This window comes from Panicum virgatum, chromosome 7K, assembly GCF_016808335.1.
Source record: "Panicum virgatum strain AP13 chromosome 7K, P.virgatum_v5, whole genome shotgun sequence".
In the NCBI taxonomy this organism is placed as follows: Eukaryota; Viridiplantae; Streptophyta; class Magnoliopsida; order Poales; family Poaceae; genus Panicum; species Panicum virgatum.
The window spans coordinates 29,695,000-29,717,973 of NC_053142.1; the positions used below are offsets into that span (position 1 = coordinate 29,695,000).

The 22,974-nt window shown below is 47.1% G+C and overlaps 2 protein-coding genes across 3 annotated transcripts; both read right to left on the reverse strand.

Annotated features, from left to right (window-relative positions):
• Window positions 1-5,865: 5,865 nt before the first annotated feature.
• On the reverse strand, window positions 5,866-7,430 carry LOC120640822 (protein PYRICULARIA ORYZAE RESISTANCE 21-like). Of its 2 annotated transcripts, XM_039916736.1 has the most exons (4): window positions 7,234-7,430; window positions 6,967-7,050; window positions 6,419-6,873; window positions 5,866-6,382 (listed from the first exon to the last, which is right to left on the reverse strand). In XM_039916736.1, the coding sequence occupies exons 2-4, from the start codon at window positions 7,046-7,048 to the stop codon at window positions 6,206-6,208; spliced, it is 714 nt and encodes a 237-aa protein (XP_039772670.1). In that variant the 5' UTR covers window positions 7,049-7,050; window positions 7,234-7,430; the 3' UTR covers window positions 5,866-6,205. The 2 variants fall into 2 exon arrangements, with proteins under 2 accessions (XP_039772670.1, XP_039772669.1); XM_039916735.1 differs by having other exon boundaries at window positions 5,866-6,873.
• Window positions 7,431-21,161: 13,731 nt separating this feature from the next.
• On the reverse strand, window positions 21,162-22,718 carry LOC120640823 (protein PYRICULARIA ORYZAE RESISTANCE 21-like). Its single transcript, XM_039916738.1, has 3 exons — window positions 22,516-22,718; window positions 22,248-22,331; window positions 21,162-22,154 (listed from the first exon to the last, which is right to left on the reverse strand). The coding sequence occupies exons 2-3, from the start codon at window positions 22,327-22,329 to the stop codon at window positions 21,490-21,492; spliced, it is 747 nt and encodes a 248-aa protein (XP_039772672.1). The 5' UTR covers window positions 22,330-22,331; window positions 22,516-22,718; the 3' UTR covers window positions 21,162-21,489.
• Between the last annotated feature and the right edge of the window lie 256 nt (window positions 22,719-22,974).

Consider the following 22,974-nt stretch of genomic DNA (forward strand, 5'->3'; position numbering starts at 1 on the left):
GTACCATCACACTCTAGGCCAAGGAGGCTAAAAGCTTGCAATACCCAAATGGGAGAAGATGGAGCAGGATCTGCTTGACAGAGGCATCCAACCTGCGACCTTGAACTGGCCTGAAAGGTCAAGGACCTGGTTTTATGGTCACGGGGGAAGCTTGGACCCATTGACTGGTGACTGCGTCTATGGGCCAAATATCCAGCGAGCAGCCCAGAGACTACAGGAGGCCATGCAAGCAGCGGCCGAGGGAACATTCCAGCCGGATAGAGAGAGGGACGAGCTGACTTACGCCCTTGGGAATCCAGAGCATCCGGGCCGCACAAGAGGCAAAGGCGTGGTTCCGTGGAAGTATGGGTTCAGGGATTACATTGAATCATATAGAAGCCGGCAAAGAAGAAAGAATCATGAGCGGGAGCACATGCGAAGGCTAGAGGAACGGCTCATGTCACACGATCAAAGATTGGAGGAAGAGGTTCAACACCAAGTGGCCATAGCAATGAGCCAGCAACAACAAGCGCAAACGGTGCCTCCAGAGCCTAATGTCGCAGCCGATCACCTGTCTCAGCGGAAAAGCAGCTGCGCTTCCACAGACGTCGCCGTCGCCGAGCCAACGGGGATCCAGGCCGCAGTTGAAGCGTCGGCCCCGCAGCGATTTCCAGTGGATGAGATCACCCAGCGGACACCTTGTGACCTGCAGACTGCCGTTAAGAACTTAATGTTCACTGTTGCGTACGGTACCGCCATGCCAACCCAACCAGGCGACGTGTACCATGGGCAGCAAATTCCGCCTGGATACACACAAGTTGCCGTGGAGCAGGTGTGCTAGGGCTGGAAAATGCTCGAGCTTGATATTCCTGGAGGCGATGGGGAGAGGACACTAGCAGAAGCCATTCATGGCTACATCCTATGGGATAAGCGCTACATTGTCCTAAAGTCGGATGATCAAACACCAAGACCGGCATCTTAGCATGCCTCTCCAAGGCCGGCATCTCCGCAAAACTCCCCGAGGGCAACACTGTCTCGGCAAGGATCACCGGCACATTCTCCATCACCATCATCTCATGCACCGATGAACACTCAAGCGTCACCGTCGCCTCCATGGTCACCCCCTCCGCCGCCGGCAAAGAAGCAAAAACGGTTGCCGGCAAAGAAGGTAGCTGCACCGGCTAAGGAGCCTCCAAAGAAGAAGGAAAAGGAGAAGAAAACCATGGAGGCTCCTATTAAACCCTGGGACATGAGCCTTGAAGAATGCGATCGGATAACTCAAGAAAGAGTTAAAGAGCACTTCAAGCCGAAGCCGAAGCCGGAGCCCGAGAAAGTCATAAATCCGATAGATTTGAAATTTTTTAAGGGGATGTGCGAAGCAAATAAGAGAAAATTCATTCCGAGAGACCCCCCTTCAGACTACGAACGCACAATTATCAAAACTACTGAGAAAAAGAAGAGACAATCAAAGTCGTCGTCGTCCGACGTTCCACAGCTCGGAGCCCAAAAGAAACAATCAATAGAGCCTCTCGTAGTGGGACAGACGACGCAAGAACAAGACTTTGTTACATTTTTGAAAGAATCAAACCTGACGGCGGCTCAGATTACAGGGGGAGAAGATATTCCAAAGGCCAATGTGGTCGTCAAATGGACGTTTGAGATCGGCAAAACTCTTGTACCCCCCCCCCCCCGAAGTAGTGTCTGTGCTTCCAACGCAAATGTATAAGATGCACCAGCACTACATGCGTGCGATGGCCGATTGCATCTTCATGCAGGGCGCAAAGATTAAAGATGACGATTTCTTACGGGGGGAGGCCATTATATGGATAAACTGGGAAGAAATTTACCAACTGTTCCATCAGGAGGCCCTCGACATCTCTATGGTCGGCTTGTGGGTTCTGTAAGTATTTTACTCTCCTTACGTATTGTTTTACATGATCTGAACATACTGATCTCTTGATTTATTCGGTATCATGTAGAATGGAGATACATACTTGCAGAAGAAAGGGATACTCTCACCTCGGCCTCATCGACCCAATTACTTGTAATTGGAGGCTTCTACGTGACAATTCCGATGAGATATTCCAAAACTTGTTCAAGTACATAAGTGTTCATCACAACAAGCAAATGATATTGTTTCCTTACAACTTTGCATGAGTGATTCCTTCCGTCTAACTCTTTTTATTCTGTAATCGAATTGTTTAAACCTTAACTACCAAGAACTGTCTCTGTATAATCTTGCAGTGAACACTTTGTTCTAATTGTCATAATTCCCGAGAAGAGCCTACTCGTGGTTATGGACTCATTGAGGAGACCTCCAGAACAATACGAAAATCTTCTAACATGATGAAAAAGTAATTCTACCACTACTCCGTCGATGACCGATAATTTGAATCACTTTGTTACTTGACTATAATTGTTCTAATCATGCACAGGGTTTGGAAAGAATTCGCTAAAAATCATCCAGGCAAATTTGACAAGGAATTGAAGATCAAGACAGATTTTCCGGTACGCACTTGGATGATTCATTGCACGATTCATTAGTTTTATTATATATTCATGTAAATACCTGATAATTTTTTCTCTCTTAAAGTGTATGAGGCAGAAACCAGGCACTGTATTGTGCGCATACTATGTATGCGAGAACATCCATGGTCTGGTAGGTTCTCCAAAGGGCTGGACAGATTGGGAGGAGGAAGTAAGTAAAAAACTTGTTAATATTTGAACTCATATTTTATTTAGTCGAAATTAATTATCCTCTTTTTCCATAGGTCGGGGAGATGCGCGATAAACTCATACCTGAGGAAAAGATTATGGCGATTCAAGAATAATTCTCCGGATTTATTGTTGAGCAAGTCCTCGATCCAAAAGGCGAATTCTACTATGATGGAATATCTAATATTGACAATCACAGCAAATATGACAATATACGCGTATATATGTAATTAAGAACGAATATATCTATGTAAATATATATGTGTGTCTATGTATTAAATTTCTTTTTATGAGTATGTATGAATGTATTAAATTTCCAAAAGGCGAATTCTACTATGTAATTAAGAACGAATATACCTATGTAATTAAGAATGAATATACCTATGCAAATATGATGGAGTATGTATGTATTATATATATAAGCACTCCAATAATATATATGTGTATATATATATATTTATATAATATTGGTCCTAGACATTTTCATATGTAAAGGAATTCACATGTATAGATATGTGTATACATATATATATATAAGTGAATTAATTTATATATGAAAACTATCTAGGTCAAATATTATATAAGTAACTATATATATATATATATATTAGTGGAGATCATACACACTGAATTCTAATACATAAGTTTAATTGAAATGCAAAAGTATAATTGAAATAGAAAAAGAATTGAAAAAAGAAAAACATGAAAAAAAAAGGGATCTTTTGTCCCGGTTGATAACACCAACCGGGACAAAAGGGTGCGCCAGCCACGTGGGCGCTGGCAGCACCTTTTGTTCCGGTTGGTGTTACCAACCGGGACAAAAGGTCCTCTTTTGTCCCGGTTGCCAGACCCGGGACAAAAGAGCACCCCTTTTGTCCCGGACTGGCGTGCTCGGTTGGAAAACCGGGACAACAGGGGTTTCCCAACCGGGACAAATCAACATTTTTTTTATAGTAGTGGGATGAGTATTGCCATCCAGGAGACATCACCATCGCAACAGGATGCACTCACGCATTATTAAGAACACAACCACCGAGCGCCATCTAATCACAACGCACACTCGTACCGAGAATCTTGGAAGAACAGCAACGAAAGATATGACGAGAGAGAGACGACAGAGAGGGAACCGTTGTGACTTGTGGAAGGACCATGAAAAGCTTGGACGAGATCCCTGCCCTGTCGTCCAGGAGCCATCATTGGTTTCGTCGCCATGGCGTAGTGCATGGTACCTCTGATTTCAAATAAACGCTATTGAAATAAAGCCCCCAACCCCAACCGTATAGACGTGTCTCCCACACCAAATCCTGACGCGATTACGCGAGATCTCGTCTGAGTAATCGTAGGCGCATGTGTGATGAGGGCCTACAAAGGTTTTGAGGCTGTGGTGCGAAATGCAAAATGTATATCTATATTTATTAGAAAATAAAAATTAACTAACATAAATTTTGATTTTATTATATAAGCATTGATGCTAGAAGGGTAAAAGGACAATCTTCCATACCTATAAATGAGAAGATTTGCTTGGTCGATACACGGGTTAATTGAATTGAAGTCCAAGGATCCACGGATCTACTTTCATACCTTGCACTCTAATTGAGAAATAAGATATTAGATGAGAGATTGAGAGCGCAATAGGGGGATATGGCCCTAGCTCTAGCGGTACGCGGAGATGGTGGTGACAGCAATCGGCTATTCCGAACTCACGGTCACAGCGCCGGCTCCGAAAGCGATTGCAGTGTGCCCGGCCAGTCCTACGCTTCTTGTTGAAGACAGACGTCTGGAAACTTTAAGCTAGCATGTTGCTCTTCCTGGCAACTTGGAGGCGATCAGCGCCGCTGGCCACCTCCCCTTCTCAGGCCGCCCCCGGTGGCCGCCGGCGGCGGCCCGCGGCCCTCTTTACTCCCCCCTGCCTCCCTCCTCCGGGCGCCCAAGCTTGCCCTTGACATCACCTCTCCGCCGGCAGCCGGGGCCAGATCCACAGTCCGTCTGGATGGATCTTGCGTTTTCGGCTGGGTTGCACCCTCCCCCCACCTCCTTCCGGCATTCTCCTCCGGTGGCTAGGGTTCGCTCCCGCGCGTGCCGCCTACGGTGCTTCGGGTGGCCACACCGCTGCCGGTGCCGCTCGCATTGGGCCGTGCCCCACAGGTGGCGGCGGCCGTGGCCACCACCGCTCGCCTCGGTTGGTCGCGTCGCGCGCGCCTTCGTCCGCCGAGCCCCATTGCTCCTTCTCGTCGTGGTGTTGTGGCCTCCGGGCCCAGGGCTCCCTGCCCTAGCAATCGCTGGTGGCCGCTTTGGCCCAGGGGGTGGTGGGGAGGGGGGCACCGCCCACGGCCGCTGGTTGGGGGTTAGGTTGACCGCTGCCCGTGGTCGTCGTGGGTCGCGGGGTAGGCCTGAGCCGTCGGCCTGCGCTCCGCTCAGAGGGCGCGGAGCCTGCCTGCTCGATGGCATCCACCTACAGGCGCTGCATTCACACTAAAGGCGGTGAAAGGAAAGAGGATAAATAGGAGAAAAGGATAACTTGTAAAGGAGACCTCTCTGGGACCTAGATCACCAAGAGGAAAGGGCAATCTTTGCATCTAAGCCAATTAACATACACATGACGTAGGGTGTTACGCTTCCGAGCGGCCCGAACCTATCTAAACCACCGTGTCCACTTAACCTTGCCACGGACGGAATCCTACTGCGTGTTACACCCCTGGCCGAATCTCTAAACGGGGGTTCCCTTGATCCCTGCTAGCGGTACTCACCCACGGTCACCTGTGGTGCCATTAGGAAAGATAATCTAAATTAGAACCCTAAATTTATATGAAAATTAACCCCATTTTTACAATGAACACCACCCCACCTATGCGCTAGTGAAAAATAACCTTAAGGAACCTTCTAAAATCTGCATCTAAAATACCAACCTCCACTATTACTAAAAATAGGCAGTTGGAGGATGGAAGAATGCAAGAACGTCGGCTTCACAACATTTAAATCCAATCGCACCTTGCATTATTCTAGATTTCTTGCGTCTTACATGTAAGGAAAAAGCGACTAAGAGTAAACTCTCTCTTTCTAGGAAATCCCATTTTTTTTCACAAGAGGAGGCAACAGAGAGCAGAGAGCCCCCTCGGTGCTAGTGGGGGAGATCGAACCCCGGTCGCAGGTCTTGGGCCTGAGCAAACCCCATTTTAAACACAGGAGAATTTAGCAAATTCCATCATAAAAAATTTAGAAGTACATGCAAAACCCTCACGAAAACCTCTGTGCACACGGTCCCTATGAAATCCTCGAGCACGCTTTCCTCCTTATTTGGTATCGCCCTGCCACCATAATACATTTTTTTGTAGAAACTACAATGACTTCATCATTTGGTCGTGGATCATGTCACTGTCGATCACGCTGGCTCACAAAAGCATCAAACGACTGATACAGAAACGCACCAGCGTAGTCAGCTAGTATAGAAACATACATATAGATCATAGATGTAAGATGATCGATTTGCATCATGCAGCTGCCCGCAGTTAGATTACATGACGGTGCAGGCGCCGTAGGGTGGGCTGTCATCGCAGACGACCATCGGGTACGGCGGCATGTAGGGCGGGTAGCCTCCGCTGCAGTAGCACGGCGACCACGCCGGGCACTGGCACGCCGGCGGTTTTGGTAGCTCAGGCGGCGTCGGTGCCGGTGGCGGCGTCGGTGCCGGTGGCGGCGTCGGTGCCGGTGGCGGCGTCGGTGCCGGCTTGGACTGGCATCCACAGTGCGGCGTGGGGCAGCTGCACGGCCACGGCGGTTGTGGACACGGATACAGGTATGGATACGGGTATATCACCTTGCATGGGGCTGGCTCTTGCTCGGGCTTGGGCTTGGTCTCAGGAGGTTTGGGCTCCTCTTTTGGCGGCGGCGGCGGTGGCAGCTTGGGCGACGGGCACCCACAACAGTATGGTGTGGGGCAGCTGCACGGCCAAGCGGGCTGCGGGCACGGATATGGGCATATCGCCTTGCACGGGACTGGCTCTTTCTTGGGAGATTTTGGTGGATCAGTTTTGGGAGGCGGCTTGGCGACCTCAATTTTCTTGATGATCCTCCCGGCCTTGCAGCAGAGCTTGGAGGAGAGTTTGTCGGCGTCGAAGGGCCCCGACACGAGGACCTTGTCCTTCTCGTACACGATCTTTTCGATGACGAACTCCCCGCGGTCTGTGCAGCAGTGATGATTCAGTGAAGTAGCACGTCACAATTACATGATTCGTTCATAACGTGATCATAACCATGATTCAGATATACGGACACCTTGGATGCAGCAGAGGACCTTCTGGATCTTGGCGCTGCAGCGGCAGCACTCCAGGTCCACGGTGATGATCAGCGTCGGCATCCCTGCAGAGATCGATGTCAACAGAACAGGCATGAACCCGACAAACAAGTACAGTGTATCGCAGTGTCGAAGTCGAGGTGAAAAATATATAAGGCTTTTTTTTCCCGATCGCTCTCTTTTTGTCTGACGCGCTTTTGCACAAGAACCAACGACTCAGGAACTTAGTTATCCCGGCCAGGTCTCACCTTGGTCGATTCGCAAGCCGATCTCTGAAGAAACGCAGGCGGTTCGCGTTCCTGACCTGCAGCAGGCCGGTAGCTGCTACGGTACGGTAGGAGATCAGAGGCTGCTGATGGTGGCGACCTCCTCCATCTTCTTCAGAGGAGAGAAGGAAAAGGGATGCCGCGCCGATGGCCGATGCTCAGTGATCGTGCATCCGAGAGTGCTATTACTCCTATATATACAACAGATCTATCACAGATGCGCCTACGAATATTGAGACGATCGAGACGGCTCTCGATCGCGTGCGTCAGGATTTGGTGCGGGGGATACGTCTGCACGGTTCGGGGACTTGAATAGCGTTTGAAACCAAAGATGGAGGGGAGCGAGCACCTGCACGCGCCTGTGACGACAGGGCCGGATGTCATCGAAGCTGTCATGGCCCCTTCACTACGGTTACCGCTCTGGCTCGCTCTCTCTCGTCGTCCTATCTTTCGTTGCTGTTCTTCCAAGAAAATCCTCGTGATAATTGTCAAGTCGTCTGCACTCTGCAGGATGATTGACGCGAGTGGATAGGAAAGGTAGCAGTACGAATGTAGGTTGTGATTAGTTGCCGCTCGGTGGTTGTGTGCTTAATGCGTGCGTGCATCCTACTGCGACGGTGATGTCGTCCTTAGCTTGAGGGCCACACTCGTCCCAAGGGCACTGCTAATTTAATGAATCAATGGTGCAAGCATATATAAAACATGTGCTTGTAGTTCTTTTTTGCAATCTATTATATATATATTTGAGTGTTAGAAGAAGCCACCACGTTTGTCGAGAGCGCCTAAAAATTCCCACATTAATCTAAAAAAGAGAAAAACTTGCACCATCGGATTTTATGAAGATCTAACGGTCTAAACTAACCAGAAGAGTCTAACTATCCAAAAGAGTATGTATCCAATTAAAACTAAAGCTATAAACAGACTATGCAGTAAATATAGAGTCCGCGTGGTACAAGAAACCAACGTTTCTATTTGTGTCTTGATTTATGTATATACCATTGTATGTTAAGTTACAGTCCACTAGCACTTATATGATATGTTATTTTATTGTCGCCTCCGTCCGTTGGATGTGCAGCATGAGCTTGGCAATTTTGGCATGTTAACGCAATGATTGCGGCTACTTGACAAAAGCAGTAGTTGGTTGGGCCCTTGGAGCTAGGGAGTCGATAAGACACGTAGGTAAATCCGGTGACTCGATGTGCATACGAGTGGATAGGATGAGATTGCTGTAGGTTTTTCTATTATTTTAGCTATAGAGTTTTCACTCAATTTGTTTTGCCGACTCTTGCTCTAAAAATCGAGTGAATACCTTCACTCAATATTCATATTCCATCGCCAAACTCTGTTACATGCAAGAAATTTGATTGAGGAAAAAAACACTCGATTCTTGTATAGTCAGTCCTTTGAAAGGACCATTAATAAGAGCCAGAGTCAGTCTCTTAATAGGATGAGGATATATTTGTCTAAACAGGTGTTCACCCATGTCCATTTATATGCGAGATTTTTAAGGGTGACAAAAAGAACTGAAGGTGCTAATCGATGACCAAAATATCTAGGAGAAAATAAGGCCAAAAACATTATCTACAAAAAGATCTTCTTATCAATAATATAAACATGCTCTGCAAGTATTTAGATAAGTACACAGCACAGTCCTGTGAAATGTGATCTCAAAATAATCATCTTCGTAATAAGAATATATAATAATCAGGAATTGCTAAAAAAATATCAGCAAGTATCAAAATAGTGGATATATGCTATGCAACAGTTAAAGCTTACGTATCAGATTTAACAGAGTAGTATGTTAACATACAGAAACTTGAAATATATGGCTCACGCTAAACAATCATTTAAGAAAAAAGCACTACGGTAAACCAACATATACCTTTCCTGCAATCATAATAAATATCTTGCTTCCCACTAAGATGTTTTACAAATAACATTAGCCTTTCTGAAAGGTGCCAAAAAAAGACAGAACCACCGTGCCAACTCAGGATGGCAACCGCGCAGCGGCACGGACCGACTTGGGCACAAGCTTGGGCAGCGGCGGAGGGAGAGTAGTAGAAGCACCTCGTCTGGGATCACCAGATCTTGGTGCAGCTGGGGGGAGGGAGGGAGCAACAATGAAACACCAGCAACGTACGAGCAGACGACCGGCAGCGGCGGAGGCAGCCCAACAACTCCTAAGGGATGGGCAAAGCAGATCATATGGTCAGCGTGGGAAAGGATAAAAAAGGAGGTTGAACCGACAAGGAAGGTACAAAAAGTGAGAAGAAAAAAAGGAAGTACGAAAAATGAGAAAAATAAGAGAAAAAAAGAGAAAACAAAAATTATTTTATTATGTATTTTCATATAAAATTATATTATTATAAAATCACATTATAGGTCCATTACAGAAGCCGCTTCATCTAAGGGCCATAGCCGGAGCCATTTAAGCCATAGAACCCTGCCAAACTATCTCTAAGTCGATAGCCTATGATACACGACAAATAACTCCAACAGCTGCTGCTACCGCCCTCTTCTCTCAGAAAAAATAGCAAGCTCTAAAGCACAATCTAAAATCAGCAACTGTGTCGAACTAAATAGGAAACTTCTCCGTTAGGTGCATCATACACGAAATATACTGATCGATTTTAAATGCGTGGAGCAAGAAAATGGAATGATACACGACAAATAACTCCAACAGCTGCTGCTACCGCCCTCTTCTCTCAGAAAAAATAGCAAGCTCTAAAGTACAATCTAAAATCAGAAACTGAGTCGAACTAAATAGGAAACTTCTCTGTTAGGTGCATCATACACGAAATATACTGATCGATTTTAAATGCGTGGAGCAAGAAAATGGAAGATGGAGAAATCGACAGGCTAGAAGTTAAAGAAAAGAGTTTAAAACAACATAAAAGACATGTCTGGAACTATCCATCACCAATATGACAAAACTCTAAAGTGGACGCATTTATGCAGTCAGGCGGGTTAAAACAAATAAAAAATATACAGTAACCAAAGTGAGTGAAATCTATGGGTAAAGCACAATAAAACATCAATATATATATATTTTGACTGGAGTAAGCAGGGAGGCCCTAAACTACTTTTAAATATAACTTTTAGTTTAATTCATAAAATTCTTAATTCGCTCCCACCATGAATTAGATCTAGAACGGCTGGATATTTCTCAGGCGATCTAACAACTAGGCTAGACTTTCTTTCGTTAAATATTATACAAATTATCGCACAAATCAAAGTCCAACATCTAAGTTACAAGTTGTTGGCTTCAACATCACTAACACATACATATAATATATTTGATACCTATATAAAAACTTTATAAAGGATAAACCATGTATTCAAGTTGATTTCATATTACAGTTAATCATCAAACTTAAATATCACATGCTACAATATGCATCCATATTGAAGATGGCCCAATATTAAATTGAATCATCATATTTAGATTTTGCAAGTACAAATATTAAACTATGAAAATATGATATAGAGTAAAGTACTTTAGAAATCGATGATTGATATGAAACTATACATAGAAAGCTGTAGGTAGTATTCAACGAGCGAGAGGTAATATTTCAATTCTGTCAAGATAAAAAATCTAAAAAAAATAAATAAATAACTAGCTACCCGCGCTATTAGCGCGGTCCACCTTGCTAGTTATATATATGCAATGAATTAATGATAGATGATTCTCGGAAAAAGTCTATATAACTCCCCAAGATATCCACGGTGGATCACATCACCCCTAACAACAAAATCGGATTTCTAACCCCCTCACCTTTACAAAACCAGACATTTCACTACCGGAGAAAGTGGCTTTAGTACCGGTTGGGAAACCCCACTTAGTACTGGGAAACCTGTACCAGCTCTCCAGTACTAATAAATGGCATGTCATTTTAGTACCGGGCACATGCGATGTGTAAATGCGCATGCGCGGGATTCGAACTCATGACCTCCAGCCTCGCACGAGCCCTCGTTAGCATCCCACCTACATATCACTTCTGACTTGGTGGGAGATGCTTACCTTTTGAATAACTCGTGGAGCACCATTTAGTACCGGCTCGTACTACCACCTGGTACTAGATGCCATTATTTAGTACCGGTTGGTGGTACCAACCGGTACTAAATATCCGAGGCTATTTTCACTACTACAAAAAAGCATTAACCATGACCTTTAAAAAAGCCCTCGGAGGAGGGTAGAAAAAATAACCGCCCCGATTAATGGCCAGTATTAACCGAGGCGGTCACTTTTTATTAACCCAGGCAGTTATAGAAAACCGCCTCGCAAAATAGATTAACCGAGGGGGGCAGCCTTAAAACACCTGCCTTGGTTAATCGATTAACCGAGGCGGACACCCTATAGGATTAGCCTCGGAAAACATCAAGACCCAAAGAGGACTAGAAAGCCCAGTTCAACCCATATGAGCCCGATTAGTCACTTCGAGTACATATACGGGACTCTAGGGTTTCACTATGTCTGCCCCACTCTCCCATCGCTCCTCATCTCCACCGCCTCTTCCTCGTCTCCTCCACCTCCTTACCCTCCTCTGCCTCTTCCTCTTCCTCATCTCCCACGGTGGCGGCGGAGCGGCCGGCTATGGTGAGGCGGGCGGCCCCCGGCGGCGGCGGAGCGGCCGGCCACATCGAGGCAGACGGCCCCTGGCAGCTGCGGACCAGGGTGGAGCGGAGGGCCGGCCACGGCCACGGCGGGGTGGGGTGGAGAAGAGGGCCGGCCATGGCCACGACGGGGCGGCGTGGAGCGACCAGCCGCGGCGGCGGAGCGCAGGGCGCGTCCGGCGGCGCTGCGGCCCCTCCCCGACCTCCCTCCTGGCACTCCCTCCCCGACCTCCCTCCCGGCCAGCGGCAGCGGCAGGATCCGGTGAGACACGGTGGCGGTGGCGGCGGCGGCGGCGGCGGATGGGTTCGGCAGGCTCTCGATGGGCTTGGCGGGCTTTGGATTTTTTTAATTTTTTTATTCGATTAACCGAGCCGGGCAGCAAACCGCCTCGGTTAATGCCACATTAACCATGATAATGACTTCGAGGCGGTTGCAAAAACCGCCTCAGTAAATTCATTTTGCCCGCCTCGATTAAGATTTGTGTAGTAGTGTTTGTACCAGGCCGTAACACCAACCGGTACTAAATCACAACATTTAGTACCTGATGGTGGTACATCCCGGTACTAAATAGAATCATAGCGCTTCAAAATTTAGAACCGGTACTAAATAGCCTCGGGGAGCCATTTAGTGCTGGTTTTAAATGTGCTCGGTACTAGTAGGCGTGGACCAATACCCATTTTTCTAGCTGTGTTTGACCCCCCAAGGTGGTTTTGCAACCCGGCTTTGCACACGTGGCCCTCTAGGCTGGAATGTATGCCACCATGGACGCTGATGTGGCCACCAATGTTTTGTCCCCCGATGAGTGGGTCCCACCTACCAGTCACACCAGTTCTTCTTCTTCCTCTAGACGAAGCACCTATCGCCAGCCGCTCCCTCCTTCCCGCGTCGCTGGCCGCCGCTCCCTACCTCCTGCACCACTGTCCGTCGCTCCCTCCCTCCCCACGCCGCCTTCCATGCCGCTCCCTCCCTCCTCCGTCCCGTTCCATCACCGATTTTCCATTCAAGCTTCCGCCATACTATCCATCGCCATTGTCCATTGTTTGACAACAGTACACAACAGTACTGTTTGACAATGGTGAGCACGCTCATGGCCTCCTCACCCTCTTCTCTACTCTCCGTGCCAATCAGTGCACCCCTAGCTCGCCCTGCGTGGACCACCCCACCACGCGCCGCTCGCCACGGCATCACCCGCCCCGCGCTGCTCGGCCACCCCGCGCTGCACCTGCCCCTGCCCAGGCTCCACGCAGGCGAAAGGACCTCGCCCTGCCGGCCGCGTTGCACCACCGCTACCTAGGCCTTGCAATCCTCAGCCTTAGCCTTGCAAAGATCAGGCTTTGGATTGCAATGTTCAGGCTCTTCGTTGCAAGGTTTGCATGGCTTGGGTGGCGCCGCACACCACTACCTTCTTGTCCTTTTATTTGAACTCTATATTCTCGATGCAAAAGCAAAACTTCTCTGCGGCATAAAAAGAGTTAGTTAATTGACCGGTTTATTGATGCATACACAGTTCAGATTTCAGCCTTGTAGCCTAGTTTTTTTCACTCTTAATAATGATGGTTTAACTAATTGAAGGGTTGAGGCATCAAAAAAATAATGATGATTTAACTGCACGGTTATTTTGTAAATCTCACCTTGCACATGACTGCACAGTGTTTCTCAAAAAATTTCATATTCAGTTGGATCATGTGGAGTTGCACAAGAACTTTGCGAACCTTCATCAAGATAAATTTTGTCTCCTTTTTATGTTTTCTTCTGATTTAGTTCTAGGCTTTGCTAGCGTTGTTCCTAGTTATGATAGGTCCGTCGTGACGATGCGAAAATAGTGTTTGCTGTAAATTAAAAGAGGTTCATGGGTCATTCCATTTAGATTCTTCATTTGCATAACATGGTAAATAAAAATAACCTGATGATTTACTCAATATCCCATAAGGATGGAATCTTTTTAAGTTATAATTTTCTTGCAAAAATTACCTAAAACTCAAACTGTATTTCACACATGTTCATAGTTTATGTTTTTTCATTCTTAGAATATTTGGGTTTGTTCTTTTATATTCTTGTTTTTTTCACAACAAAGACTCCATGGAAGTTTTATGGGGGCACCATGATGACAATATGGCAGCCAGCCAGCCACGAACGTACCGTGGACTCTGGTCCAATTTTGCTTTCGGATATGCTAAGATTAAGACACAGATCATGACACATCACCAACCCAAAGACCACAGCACATTCGGTAGCAGGTGATGGGCATGTGGTACACCATTACACAATTACTATACAGAGTTGGTGTCATCTCGATTTCATGGGCTAGCCTTTCTATCTGAAAACGATAGGTGCATGGCTAGCGGTAGGAGAAGCCCATCGTAGGGATGGTGCGTTGCATATGCATGGCTAGCATGTCCTGTCCGAGACTCCGAGCTGACTTGCTGGCACGCCATTGTTGATAGGATGGAAATTGGACCCCCAAAAAAAAGTCACAGTGCCCTATTTCACATCTGACAAGTGTTGCACACGCTGGTGTTGAGGAACCAGCAAGGTAAAATAGACGATTTGGTCCCTTAACTTTACTCCGAGGTTCAAATTCATCCCTCAGCTTTTAGAGAGACCATTAGTCCCTTCATATACCTTCTACTAAAACGACAATGCAACACAGTAGTGTTGAAATTGTTGCAGTAGCCCGATGCGTCCATCAACTGTTCGAATCGAATTAATCAACATGATGCGCCAATCCAACCATATATTTGAGCCTCAATATTAATATACGGTATACTTTTAGAGACAGAGCTGGGGATAGGCGTGCAGCATGCATCAGTTCTATTTCGTGTACTATGTCTAGCTGCCCTGGCTGTCTGTGTACTCCCAACTCCTTTATATCGCACGTTCTTAGAGTCTATTTGGATGTACTAAAGTTGCACAACTACTAAAATGATTTGTAGCGACGGGTGCAATACCTACTCCCGCCTTTCGCTGCTAAAAATGCGGTATGCAGGAGCGGGTAACGTACGTGCCCCCCCTAAAAACTCATTTCTAGGAGTGGATCACCCCTCACCTGTACCTAGAAAATAGAAATGGATTTTCAGCTGCATGAGAGGGCATAACCTGCCCTAGAAATTGATTTTCAGGGGGCGGGGCATGCCGCGACCCGCCCTACAGATTGAATAAAAATTTAAAAAAAAATCCGGCAATAGCTACCGCACCGTGCCAGTGCACATGTCACCGCCACCGTGCTCGCACTGCCGTGGCCCCACACCACCACTGTGCGTTGTGCGCCACGGCCCCAGCCCGCCATGCGCCGCTGCCCCCGCACTGTCGGCGAGCGCCTCGGCCCTAGCATGCCGCGCGATTACTCAACTTATTTTGTTAGGCCACGTACAACGTACTACCAACGCGGGTTGCGTGCAAACAAAGATTCGAAGAAAAATATCCGTGTCTTCCAAACCAGGCAATTTTGATTTAACCATTGGAATTCTTACAGAAAGAGCTTTCAAACAAGACCCGACTTAACAATATTTGAGTGAAATCTGTTAGGACATTTTTTGAGATATAGAACAATTTTACTTTGTACAACTGAATTATTCCAGATTCACAGTTAAATTGTTCTAACCGGAATAATTTAATTGTTTTCTAACTGGAACAAGTGTTCCACATCCACAATTAATTTATTCTAATTGGAATAATTGTTCCACATCCACAATTAAATTGTTCCAACTGAAAATTTTGTATTAGAGATTATTCAAAATAGATTATTCCAAAAGAGCTTTTAAATGAAAAATAGAAAAATTTGCATGAATGAAATAGAAAAAAACAAATATTCGGGAAGAAAAAAGTGAGAAGAATCGGTAATCACCGCATGCGCGTGCATGGTTCATCCGTTTCAAATATTATATTATCGCGTGAAATCTTCTAGCCAATCTAGGCTTCCATAATTTTGATCCAAATAAAAGAGCAACTCCTGCAACATTTCTGCTACGAATCATCCTGCAGTAGCACGCGTAACAATCGCAATCGGACCCCTCCCACCCCTCCTCTATATAGTTTAGGGGGGCCGAAATCAAGAGTACGTTCGAGTGGGCTTGGATTCGGATTGATGCAGGATTATTCAGCCCACTAACTAGATGGCGAAGCATTGAGCTGCTTGTAGCCTGTTGCAGATGTGCTCCATAACTTTTTCTCTTTTTGATGAGAATTTGCTCCATAACTACTTATTAGTAATATATCTCCATTAAGCCAAGCAAAGGTCCATTTCATCATAACTCACAAAGTGCCTCGATCAACTCTAATATCCACAAAGCACAGCTCACAAACTGCTGTCACGCTCCCATACTTTGTAGTGAGTCGTCCTAGGTTTCATTTGCTTCACGGCTTACGTCACTACCCTAAAACACAGCTCACCTTGGACATAATTAACCGATAACCAAAAACCAAACTGAAATACCCAAAGACCAAACCGAAATACCCGAAATCAAAAAATTGGATCCCTAGTTCGGTTCATAGTTTTAACTAACCGAATTAATATCGGTTTATTCGGTTCTGGGCCTCGGGTAACTAAAATACCCGAAGTACTCGAAATAGAGGTCCAATAATGCGATAAATAGGTAGCCTATCCCACTAATAGGCAGCTCAGCGCGCACGGCCATGCCCCTGCCCGACTAACCCTGGCTCCCCTGCGCGACTAACCCTAGCTCCCTCCTCAAACCCTATCTGTTCCTTACCTCCTCACCCTCAGTACCTAGCCACCGCCCGCACGCTCATAGCCACACCACGATCATGTTCACTCCTGCCTCCCTCCCGCAGCCTCCAAGCGGCCGATCGACGGTGCACACACGTAGACGGCACCTGCAGGCAGCAGGCCAACGTTCCCTGGCTGAGCGGCGTGGGCGGTGCCTGCAAGCTGGTCGCCCAGCACCCGCACGTGGTGGTGTTGCACCCGCCCTCCCTTGGCCACACGATGTGGGAGGCGATGTAGCCCGCTCGCCCAACACCCCCAACGGCGGCGCGTGCTGGTCGCTCGCCCTGCGGCATCACATGGAGGCTGCCGCCCAAGCACGCGCGCAGGAGGCATGCCCACGTCCAGGTCGCCGGTCCCTCCCCTGTTTCTCTTCGGGCGAGTTAAGCCGAGGCACAGTTCATGTGCTCCTCTCTCGATTTGTAGTCTGTGTTGCGTGGATCTGTGTTGAATCGATCCGTCTTTAGTCAATCTGAGTCGAATCGATCCGTCTTGAGTCGATTAGTGTTGAATCGATCTATGTGTGGATCGATCTGTGTTCGATTGATGTTGATCTCTCTTGATGCATCTTGTTTCAATTTGATGTATATATGCTTGAATCTATTGATTTTGTTTATGATTCAAGGAGTAGTCGGTTACTTCGGTCATAACCGAAACCGAACCGAATTAACCGAATCCAAAATTTATTCTGATTTTGTAGTAACCAAATTAATTGCAAAAACCAAAGAACCGGTCAGTTCGGTTCGGTTAGACCGAACGCCCGGGCTGAAACATATAACAACCCAATTAATTGAAAATAGATCAAAGTAATTCCCTAAATATGTATATAAATTACCCACCTCTGTCATTATAAAAAAACTAAAGTAATCACCTAATCTTCATGTAAATTACCCACTTGTGCCAAAATAATGCAAAACCCCCCAAATTTTTATTTAAATTATCCAACTATATCAGTATTAAAAGTTAAAGCAACCCCTAAATCTAAATCTAAATTATGTAATTGTAATAAAATATTAAAGTGCACCAATATAAAATTCTAAATTACTATTTGTATCATTATTAATATATTATTTTTTATAAAAATACTACCCACGATATGTGTTATCATATATTCATGTATAATGGAAGACATAAGAATACCAATTCACAAACAAATAGCTCAATTAAATATATATCAAACACACATGGAGGTGTGATGAAAAAGGAAATCTATTGCAACTAGATAATGATAAATACGTATTTTAGAGTATGTGTTGAAATATTTAATAGATGAAAGAGTGCATGAGATAGATAATTATAATTATTAGCTATAAGCCAGAGCACGGGCTGATAGGCCCATTGAACCTAATAGGGCTATAGTATATAGCCTTTGGGACCTATATGACTAAACTTCATTCCGTGATCTTCACCCCACAAAAAGGGGCCTAGAGCCAAGGGCATTATGGTATATATAAGAGGTACCTAAATTTGCTAAAAGCATATCTAACATGCACCTTTCTAGTTATAATTAGTACAACCTTTCAGTGCACCTATCTAAGAATGATAAAAAATGTAGTACTTTTTTCGCTCTCTCATGATGGAGATTACTAATCTTTATTTGCCCTTGTCAAAAAACCGAACAACTTACCCTCGTTAAATTTACAAAGTGGACTGAATGTGCATGGTAAGTATATAGAAGGTGGATTGAGTAATGCTTGTGGGTGCAATCCACATGCGTACTCCGTCCTCCTTGTTGTTTCGCCCCATGCTCCACTTGTTGCATTTGGATGAAGTCTCTTGGATCGTGGGCTCAACAAGGTTTCAAACATTGTTAAAAACATAGGTATAACATTTCGATTGGGCATGCCGCAATAGCGCCATATCCCCACTAATTAATCCAACAAAATTGTGTATGTGCAGTGGTAACCACTGCACCTAGCCAGGACTCGTTGATCCAAATTAAAGTCATTGATCATACTATACTACACTAGCACCTGCACGCAGCAAATTTATTATTAATATCTAATCCAGCCTTAGGAATGTTACCATCTAAGCAACCATTGTTTTTTTAAAAAAAAAGTATGAGCTCGATCATCAACTTGCCAATTATACGTAAAAAAGAACTAGTGCGCCCCTGATGGTTAGATGTGGACCGCTGAATATAAACTCTGATACAGCTAACTCCACTTGCACCTCTTGCCTAAGAGAATCATCGATCTATCACTGATTCATTGCATATAATTGCAAAATAATGCGAACAATATGCACACGTACGTTCTATATATGCTTGCATCATTGAATCGTCATTGTGCAAACGTAATAAGTTAGCAGTGCCCTTGGGATGAGTATGGCCATCCAGGAGACATCACCATCGCAACAGGATGCACGCACGCATTATTAAGCACACAACCACCGAGCGCCATCTAATCACAACGTTAACGCACACTCGTACCGAGAATCTTGGAAGAACAGCAACGAAAGATATGACGAGAGAGAGACGACAGAGAGGGAACCGTTGTGACTTGTGAAAGGACCATGAAAAGCTTGGACGAGATCCCTGCCCTGTCGTCCAGGAGCCATCATTGGTTTCGTCGCCATGGCGTAATGCATGGCACCTCTGATTTCAAATAAACGCTATTGAAATAAAGCCCCCAACCCCAACCGTGCCGACGTGTCTCCCACACCAAATCCTGACGCGACTACGCGAGATCTCGTCTGAGTAATCGTAGGCGCATGTGTGATGAGGGCCTACAAAGGTTTTGAGGCTGTGGTGCGAAATGCAAAATGTATATCTATATTTATTAGAAAATAAAAATTAACTAACATAAATTTTGATTTTATTATATAAGCATTGATGCTAGAAGAGTAAAAGGACAATCTTCCATACCAATAAATGAGAAGATTTGCTTGGTCAAACTTCAATGCAAAACACGATACACGGGTTAATTGAATTGAAGTCCAAGGATCCACGGATCTACTTTCATACCTTGCACTCTAATTGAGAAATAAGATATTAGATGAGAGATTGAGAGCGCAATAGGGGGATATGGCCCTAGCTCTAGCCGTACGCGGAGATGGTGGTGACAGCAATCGGCTATTCCGAACTCACGGTCACAGCGCCGGCTCCGACAACGATCGCGGTGTGCCCTGCCAGTCCTACGCATCTTGTTGAAGAGAGATGTCTGGAAACTTTAAACCAGCGCGTCGCTCTTCCTGGCAACTTGGAGGCGATCCGCGCCGCTGGCCACCTCCCCTTCCCAGGCCGCCCCCGGTGGCCGGCGGCGGAAACCCGCGGCCCTCTTTACTCCTTCCTGCCTCCCTCCTCCGGGCGCCCAAGCTTGCCCTTGACATCACCTTGCCGCCGGCTGCTGGGGCCAGATCCACAGTCCGCCTGGATGGATCTTGCATTTTCGGCTGGGATGCGCCCTCCCCCCGCCTCCTTCCGGCCTTCTCCTCCGGTGGCTAGGGCTCGCTACCACGCGGCCGCCTACGGTGCTTCGGGTGGCCACGCCGCTGCCGGTGCCGCTCGCATTGGGCCGTGCCCCACAGGTGGCGGCGGCCGTGGCCACCACCGCTCGCCTCGGTTGGTCGCGTCGCGCGCGCCTTCGTCCGCCGAGCCCCATTTCTCCTTCTCGTCGTGGTGTTGTGGCCTCCGGGCCCAGGGCTCAATTTCCTGGCAATCGCTGGTGGCCGCTTTGGCCAAGGGGGGGTGGTGGGGAGGGGGGCACCGCCCACGACCGTTGGTTGGGGGTTAGGTTGACCGCTGCCTGGGGGGCGCTTCCCGTGGTCGTCGTGGGTCACGGGGTAGGCCTAAGCCGTCGGCCTGCGCTCCGCTCAGAGGGCGCGGAGCCTGCCTGCTCGATGGCGTCCGCCTACAGGCGCTGCATTCACACTAAAGGCGGTGAAAGGAAAGAGGATAAATAGGAGAGAAGGATAACTTGTAAAGGAGACCTCTCTAGGACCTAGATCACCAAGAGGAAAGGGCAATCTTTGCATCTAAGCCAATTAACATACACATGACGTAGGGTGTTACGCTTCTGAGCGGCCCGAACCTATCTGAACCACCGTGTCCACTTAACACTGCCACGGACGGAATCCTACTGCGTGTTACACCCCTGGCCGAATCTCTAAACGGGGGTTCCCTTGATCCCTGCTAGCAGTACTCACCCACGGTCACCTAGGGTGCCATTAGGAAAGATAATCTAAATTAGAACCATAAATTTATATGTAAATCAACCCCATTTGTACAATGAACACCACCCCACCAATGCGCTAGTGAAAAATAACCTTAAGGAACGTTCTAAAATTTGCATCTAAAATACCAACCTCCACTATTACTAAAAATAGGCAGTTGGAGGATGGAAGAATGCAAGAATGTCGGCTTCACAACATTTAAATCCAATCGCCCCTTGCATTATTCTAGATTCCTTGCGTCTTATATGTAAGGAAAAAGCGACTAAGAGTAAACTCTCTCTTTCAAGGAAATCCCATTTTTTTCACAAGAGAAGGCAACAGAGGGCCCCCTCGGTGCCAGTGGGGGAGATCGAACCCCGGTCGCCGACCTTGGGCCTGAGCAAACCCCATTTTAAACACAGGAGAATTTAGCAAATTCCATCATAAAAAATTTAGAAGTACATGCAAAACCCTCACGAAAACCTCTGTGCACATAGTCCCTATGAAATCCTCGAGCACGCTTTCCTCCTTATTTGGCATCGCCCTGCCACCATAATACATTTTTGTAGAAACTACAATGACTTTATCATTTGGTCGTGGATCATGTCACTGTCGATCACGCTGGCTCACAAAAGCATCAAACGACTGATACAGAAACGCATCAGCGTAGTCAGCTAGTATAGAAACATACATATAGATCATAGATGTAAGATGATCGATTTGCATCATGCAGCTGCCCGCAGTTAGATTACATGACGGTGCAGGCGCCGTAGGGTGGGCTGTCATCGCAGATGACCATCGGGTACGGTGGCATGTAGGGCGGGTAGCCGCAGCTGCAGTAGCACGGCGACCACGCCGGGCACTGGCACGCCGGCGGTTTTGGTAGCTCAGGTGGCGTCGGTGCCGGTGGCGGCATTGGTGCCGGTGGCGGCGTCGGTGCCGGCTTGGACTGGCATCCACAGTGCGGCGTGGGGCAGCTGCACGGCCACGGCGGTTGTGGACACGGATACCCGTATGGATACGGGTATATCACCTTGCATGGGGCTAGCTCTGGCTTGGGCTTGGGCTTGGGCTTGGGCTCCGGAGGTTTGGGCTCCTCTTTTGGCGGCGGCGGTGGCAGCTTGGACGACGGGCACCCACAACAGTATGGTGTGGGGCAGCTGCACGGCCAAGCAGGCTGCGGGCACGGATATGAGTCTGGATATGGGCATATCGCCTTGCACGGGACTGGCTCTTTCTTGGGAGATTTTGGTGGATCAGGTTTGGGAGGCGGCTTGGCGACCTCAATTTTCTTGATGATCCTCCCGGCCTTGCAGCAGAGCTTGGAGGAGAGCTTGTCGGCGTCGAAGGGCCCCGACACGAGGACCTTGTCCTTCTCGTACACGATCTTTTCGATGACGAACTCCCCGCGGTCTGTGCAGCAGTGATGATTCAGTGAAGTAGCACGTCACAATTACATGATTCGTTCATAACGTGATCATAGCCATGATTCAGATATACGGACACCTTGGATGCAGCAGAGGACCTTCTGGATCTTGGCGCTGCAGCGGCAGCACTCCAGGTCCACGGTGATGATGAGCGTCGGCATCCCTGCAGAGATCGATGTCAACAGAACAGGCATGAACCCGACAAACAAGTACAGTGTATCGCAGTGTCGAAGTCGAGGTGAAAAATATATAAGGCTTTTTTTTTCTCGATCGCTCTCTTTTTGTCTGACGCACTTTTGCACAAGAACCAACGACTCGGGAACTTAGTTATCCCGGCCAGGTCTCACCTTGGTCGATTCGCAAGCCGATCTCTGAAGAAACGCAGGCGGTTCGCGTTCCGATCCTGACCTGCAGCAGGCCGGTAGCTGCTACGGTACGGTAGGAGATCAGAGGCTGCTGATGGTGGCGACCTCCTCCATCTTCTTCAGAGGAGAGAAGGAAAAGGGATGCCACGCCGATGGCCGATGCTCAGTGATCGTGCATCCGAGCGTGCTATTACTCCTATATATACAACAGATCTATCACAGATGCGCCTACGATTATTGAGACGATCGAGACGGCTCTCGATCGCGTGCGTCAGGATTTGGTGCGGGGGATACGTCTGCACGGTTCGGGGACTTGAATAGCGTTTGAAACCAAAGATGGAGGGGAGCGAGCACCTGCACGCGCCTGTGACGACAGGGCCGGATGTCATCGAAGCTGTCATGGCCCCTTCACTACGGTTACCGCTCTGGCTCGCTCTCTCT

Bases quoted from the DNA above. Each gene is read 5' to 3' on its own strand.
- LOC120640822 (XM_039916735.1), bottom strand. From the start codon at position 7,048: ATGCCGACGCTGATCATCACCGTGGACCTGGAGTGCTGCCGCTGCAGC. The intron at 6,874-6,966 runs GTGTCCGTATAT...ACTGCTGCACAG, and splicing joins GGTCCTCTGCTGCATCCAAG to ACCGCGGGGAGTTCGTCATC.
- LOC120640823 (XM_039916738.1), bottom strand. From the start codon at position 22,329: ATGCCGACGCTCATCATCACCGTGGACCTGGAGTGCTGCCGCTGCAGC. The intron at 22,155-22,247 runs GTGTCCGTATAT...ACTGCTGCACAG, and splicing joins GGTCCTCTGCTGCATCCAAG to ACCGCGGGGAGTTCGTCATC.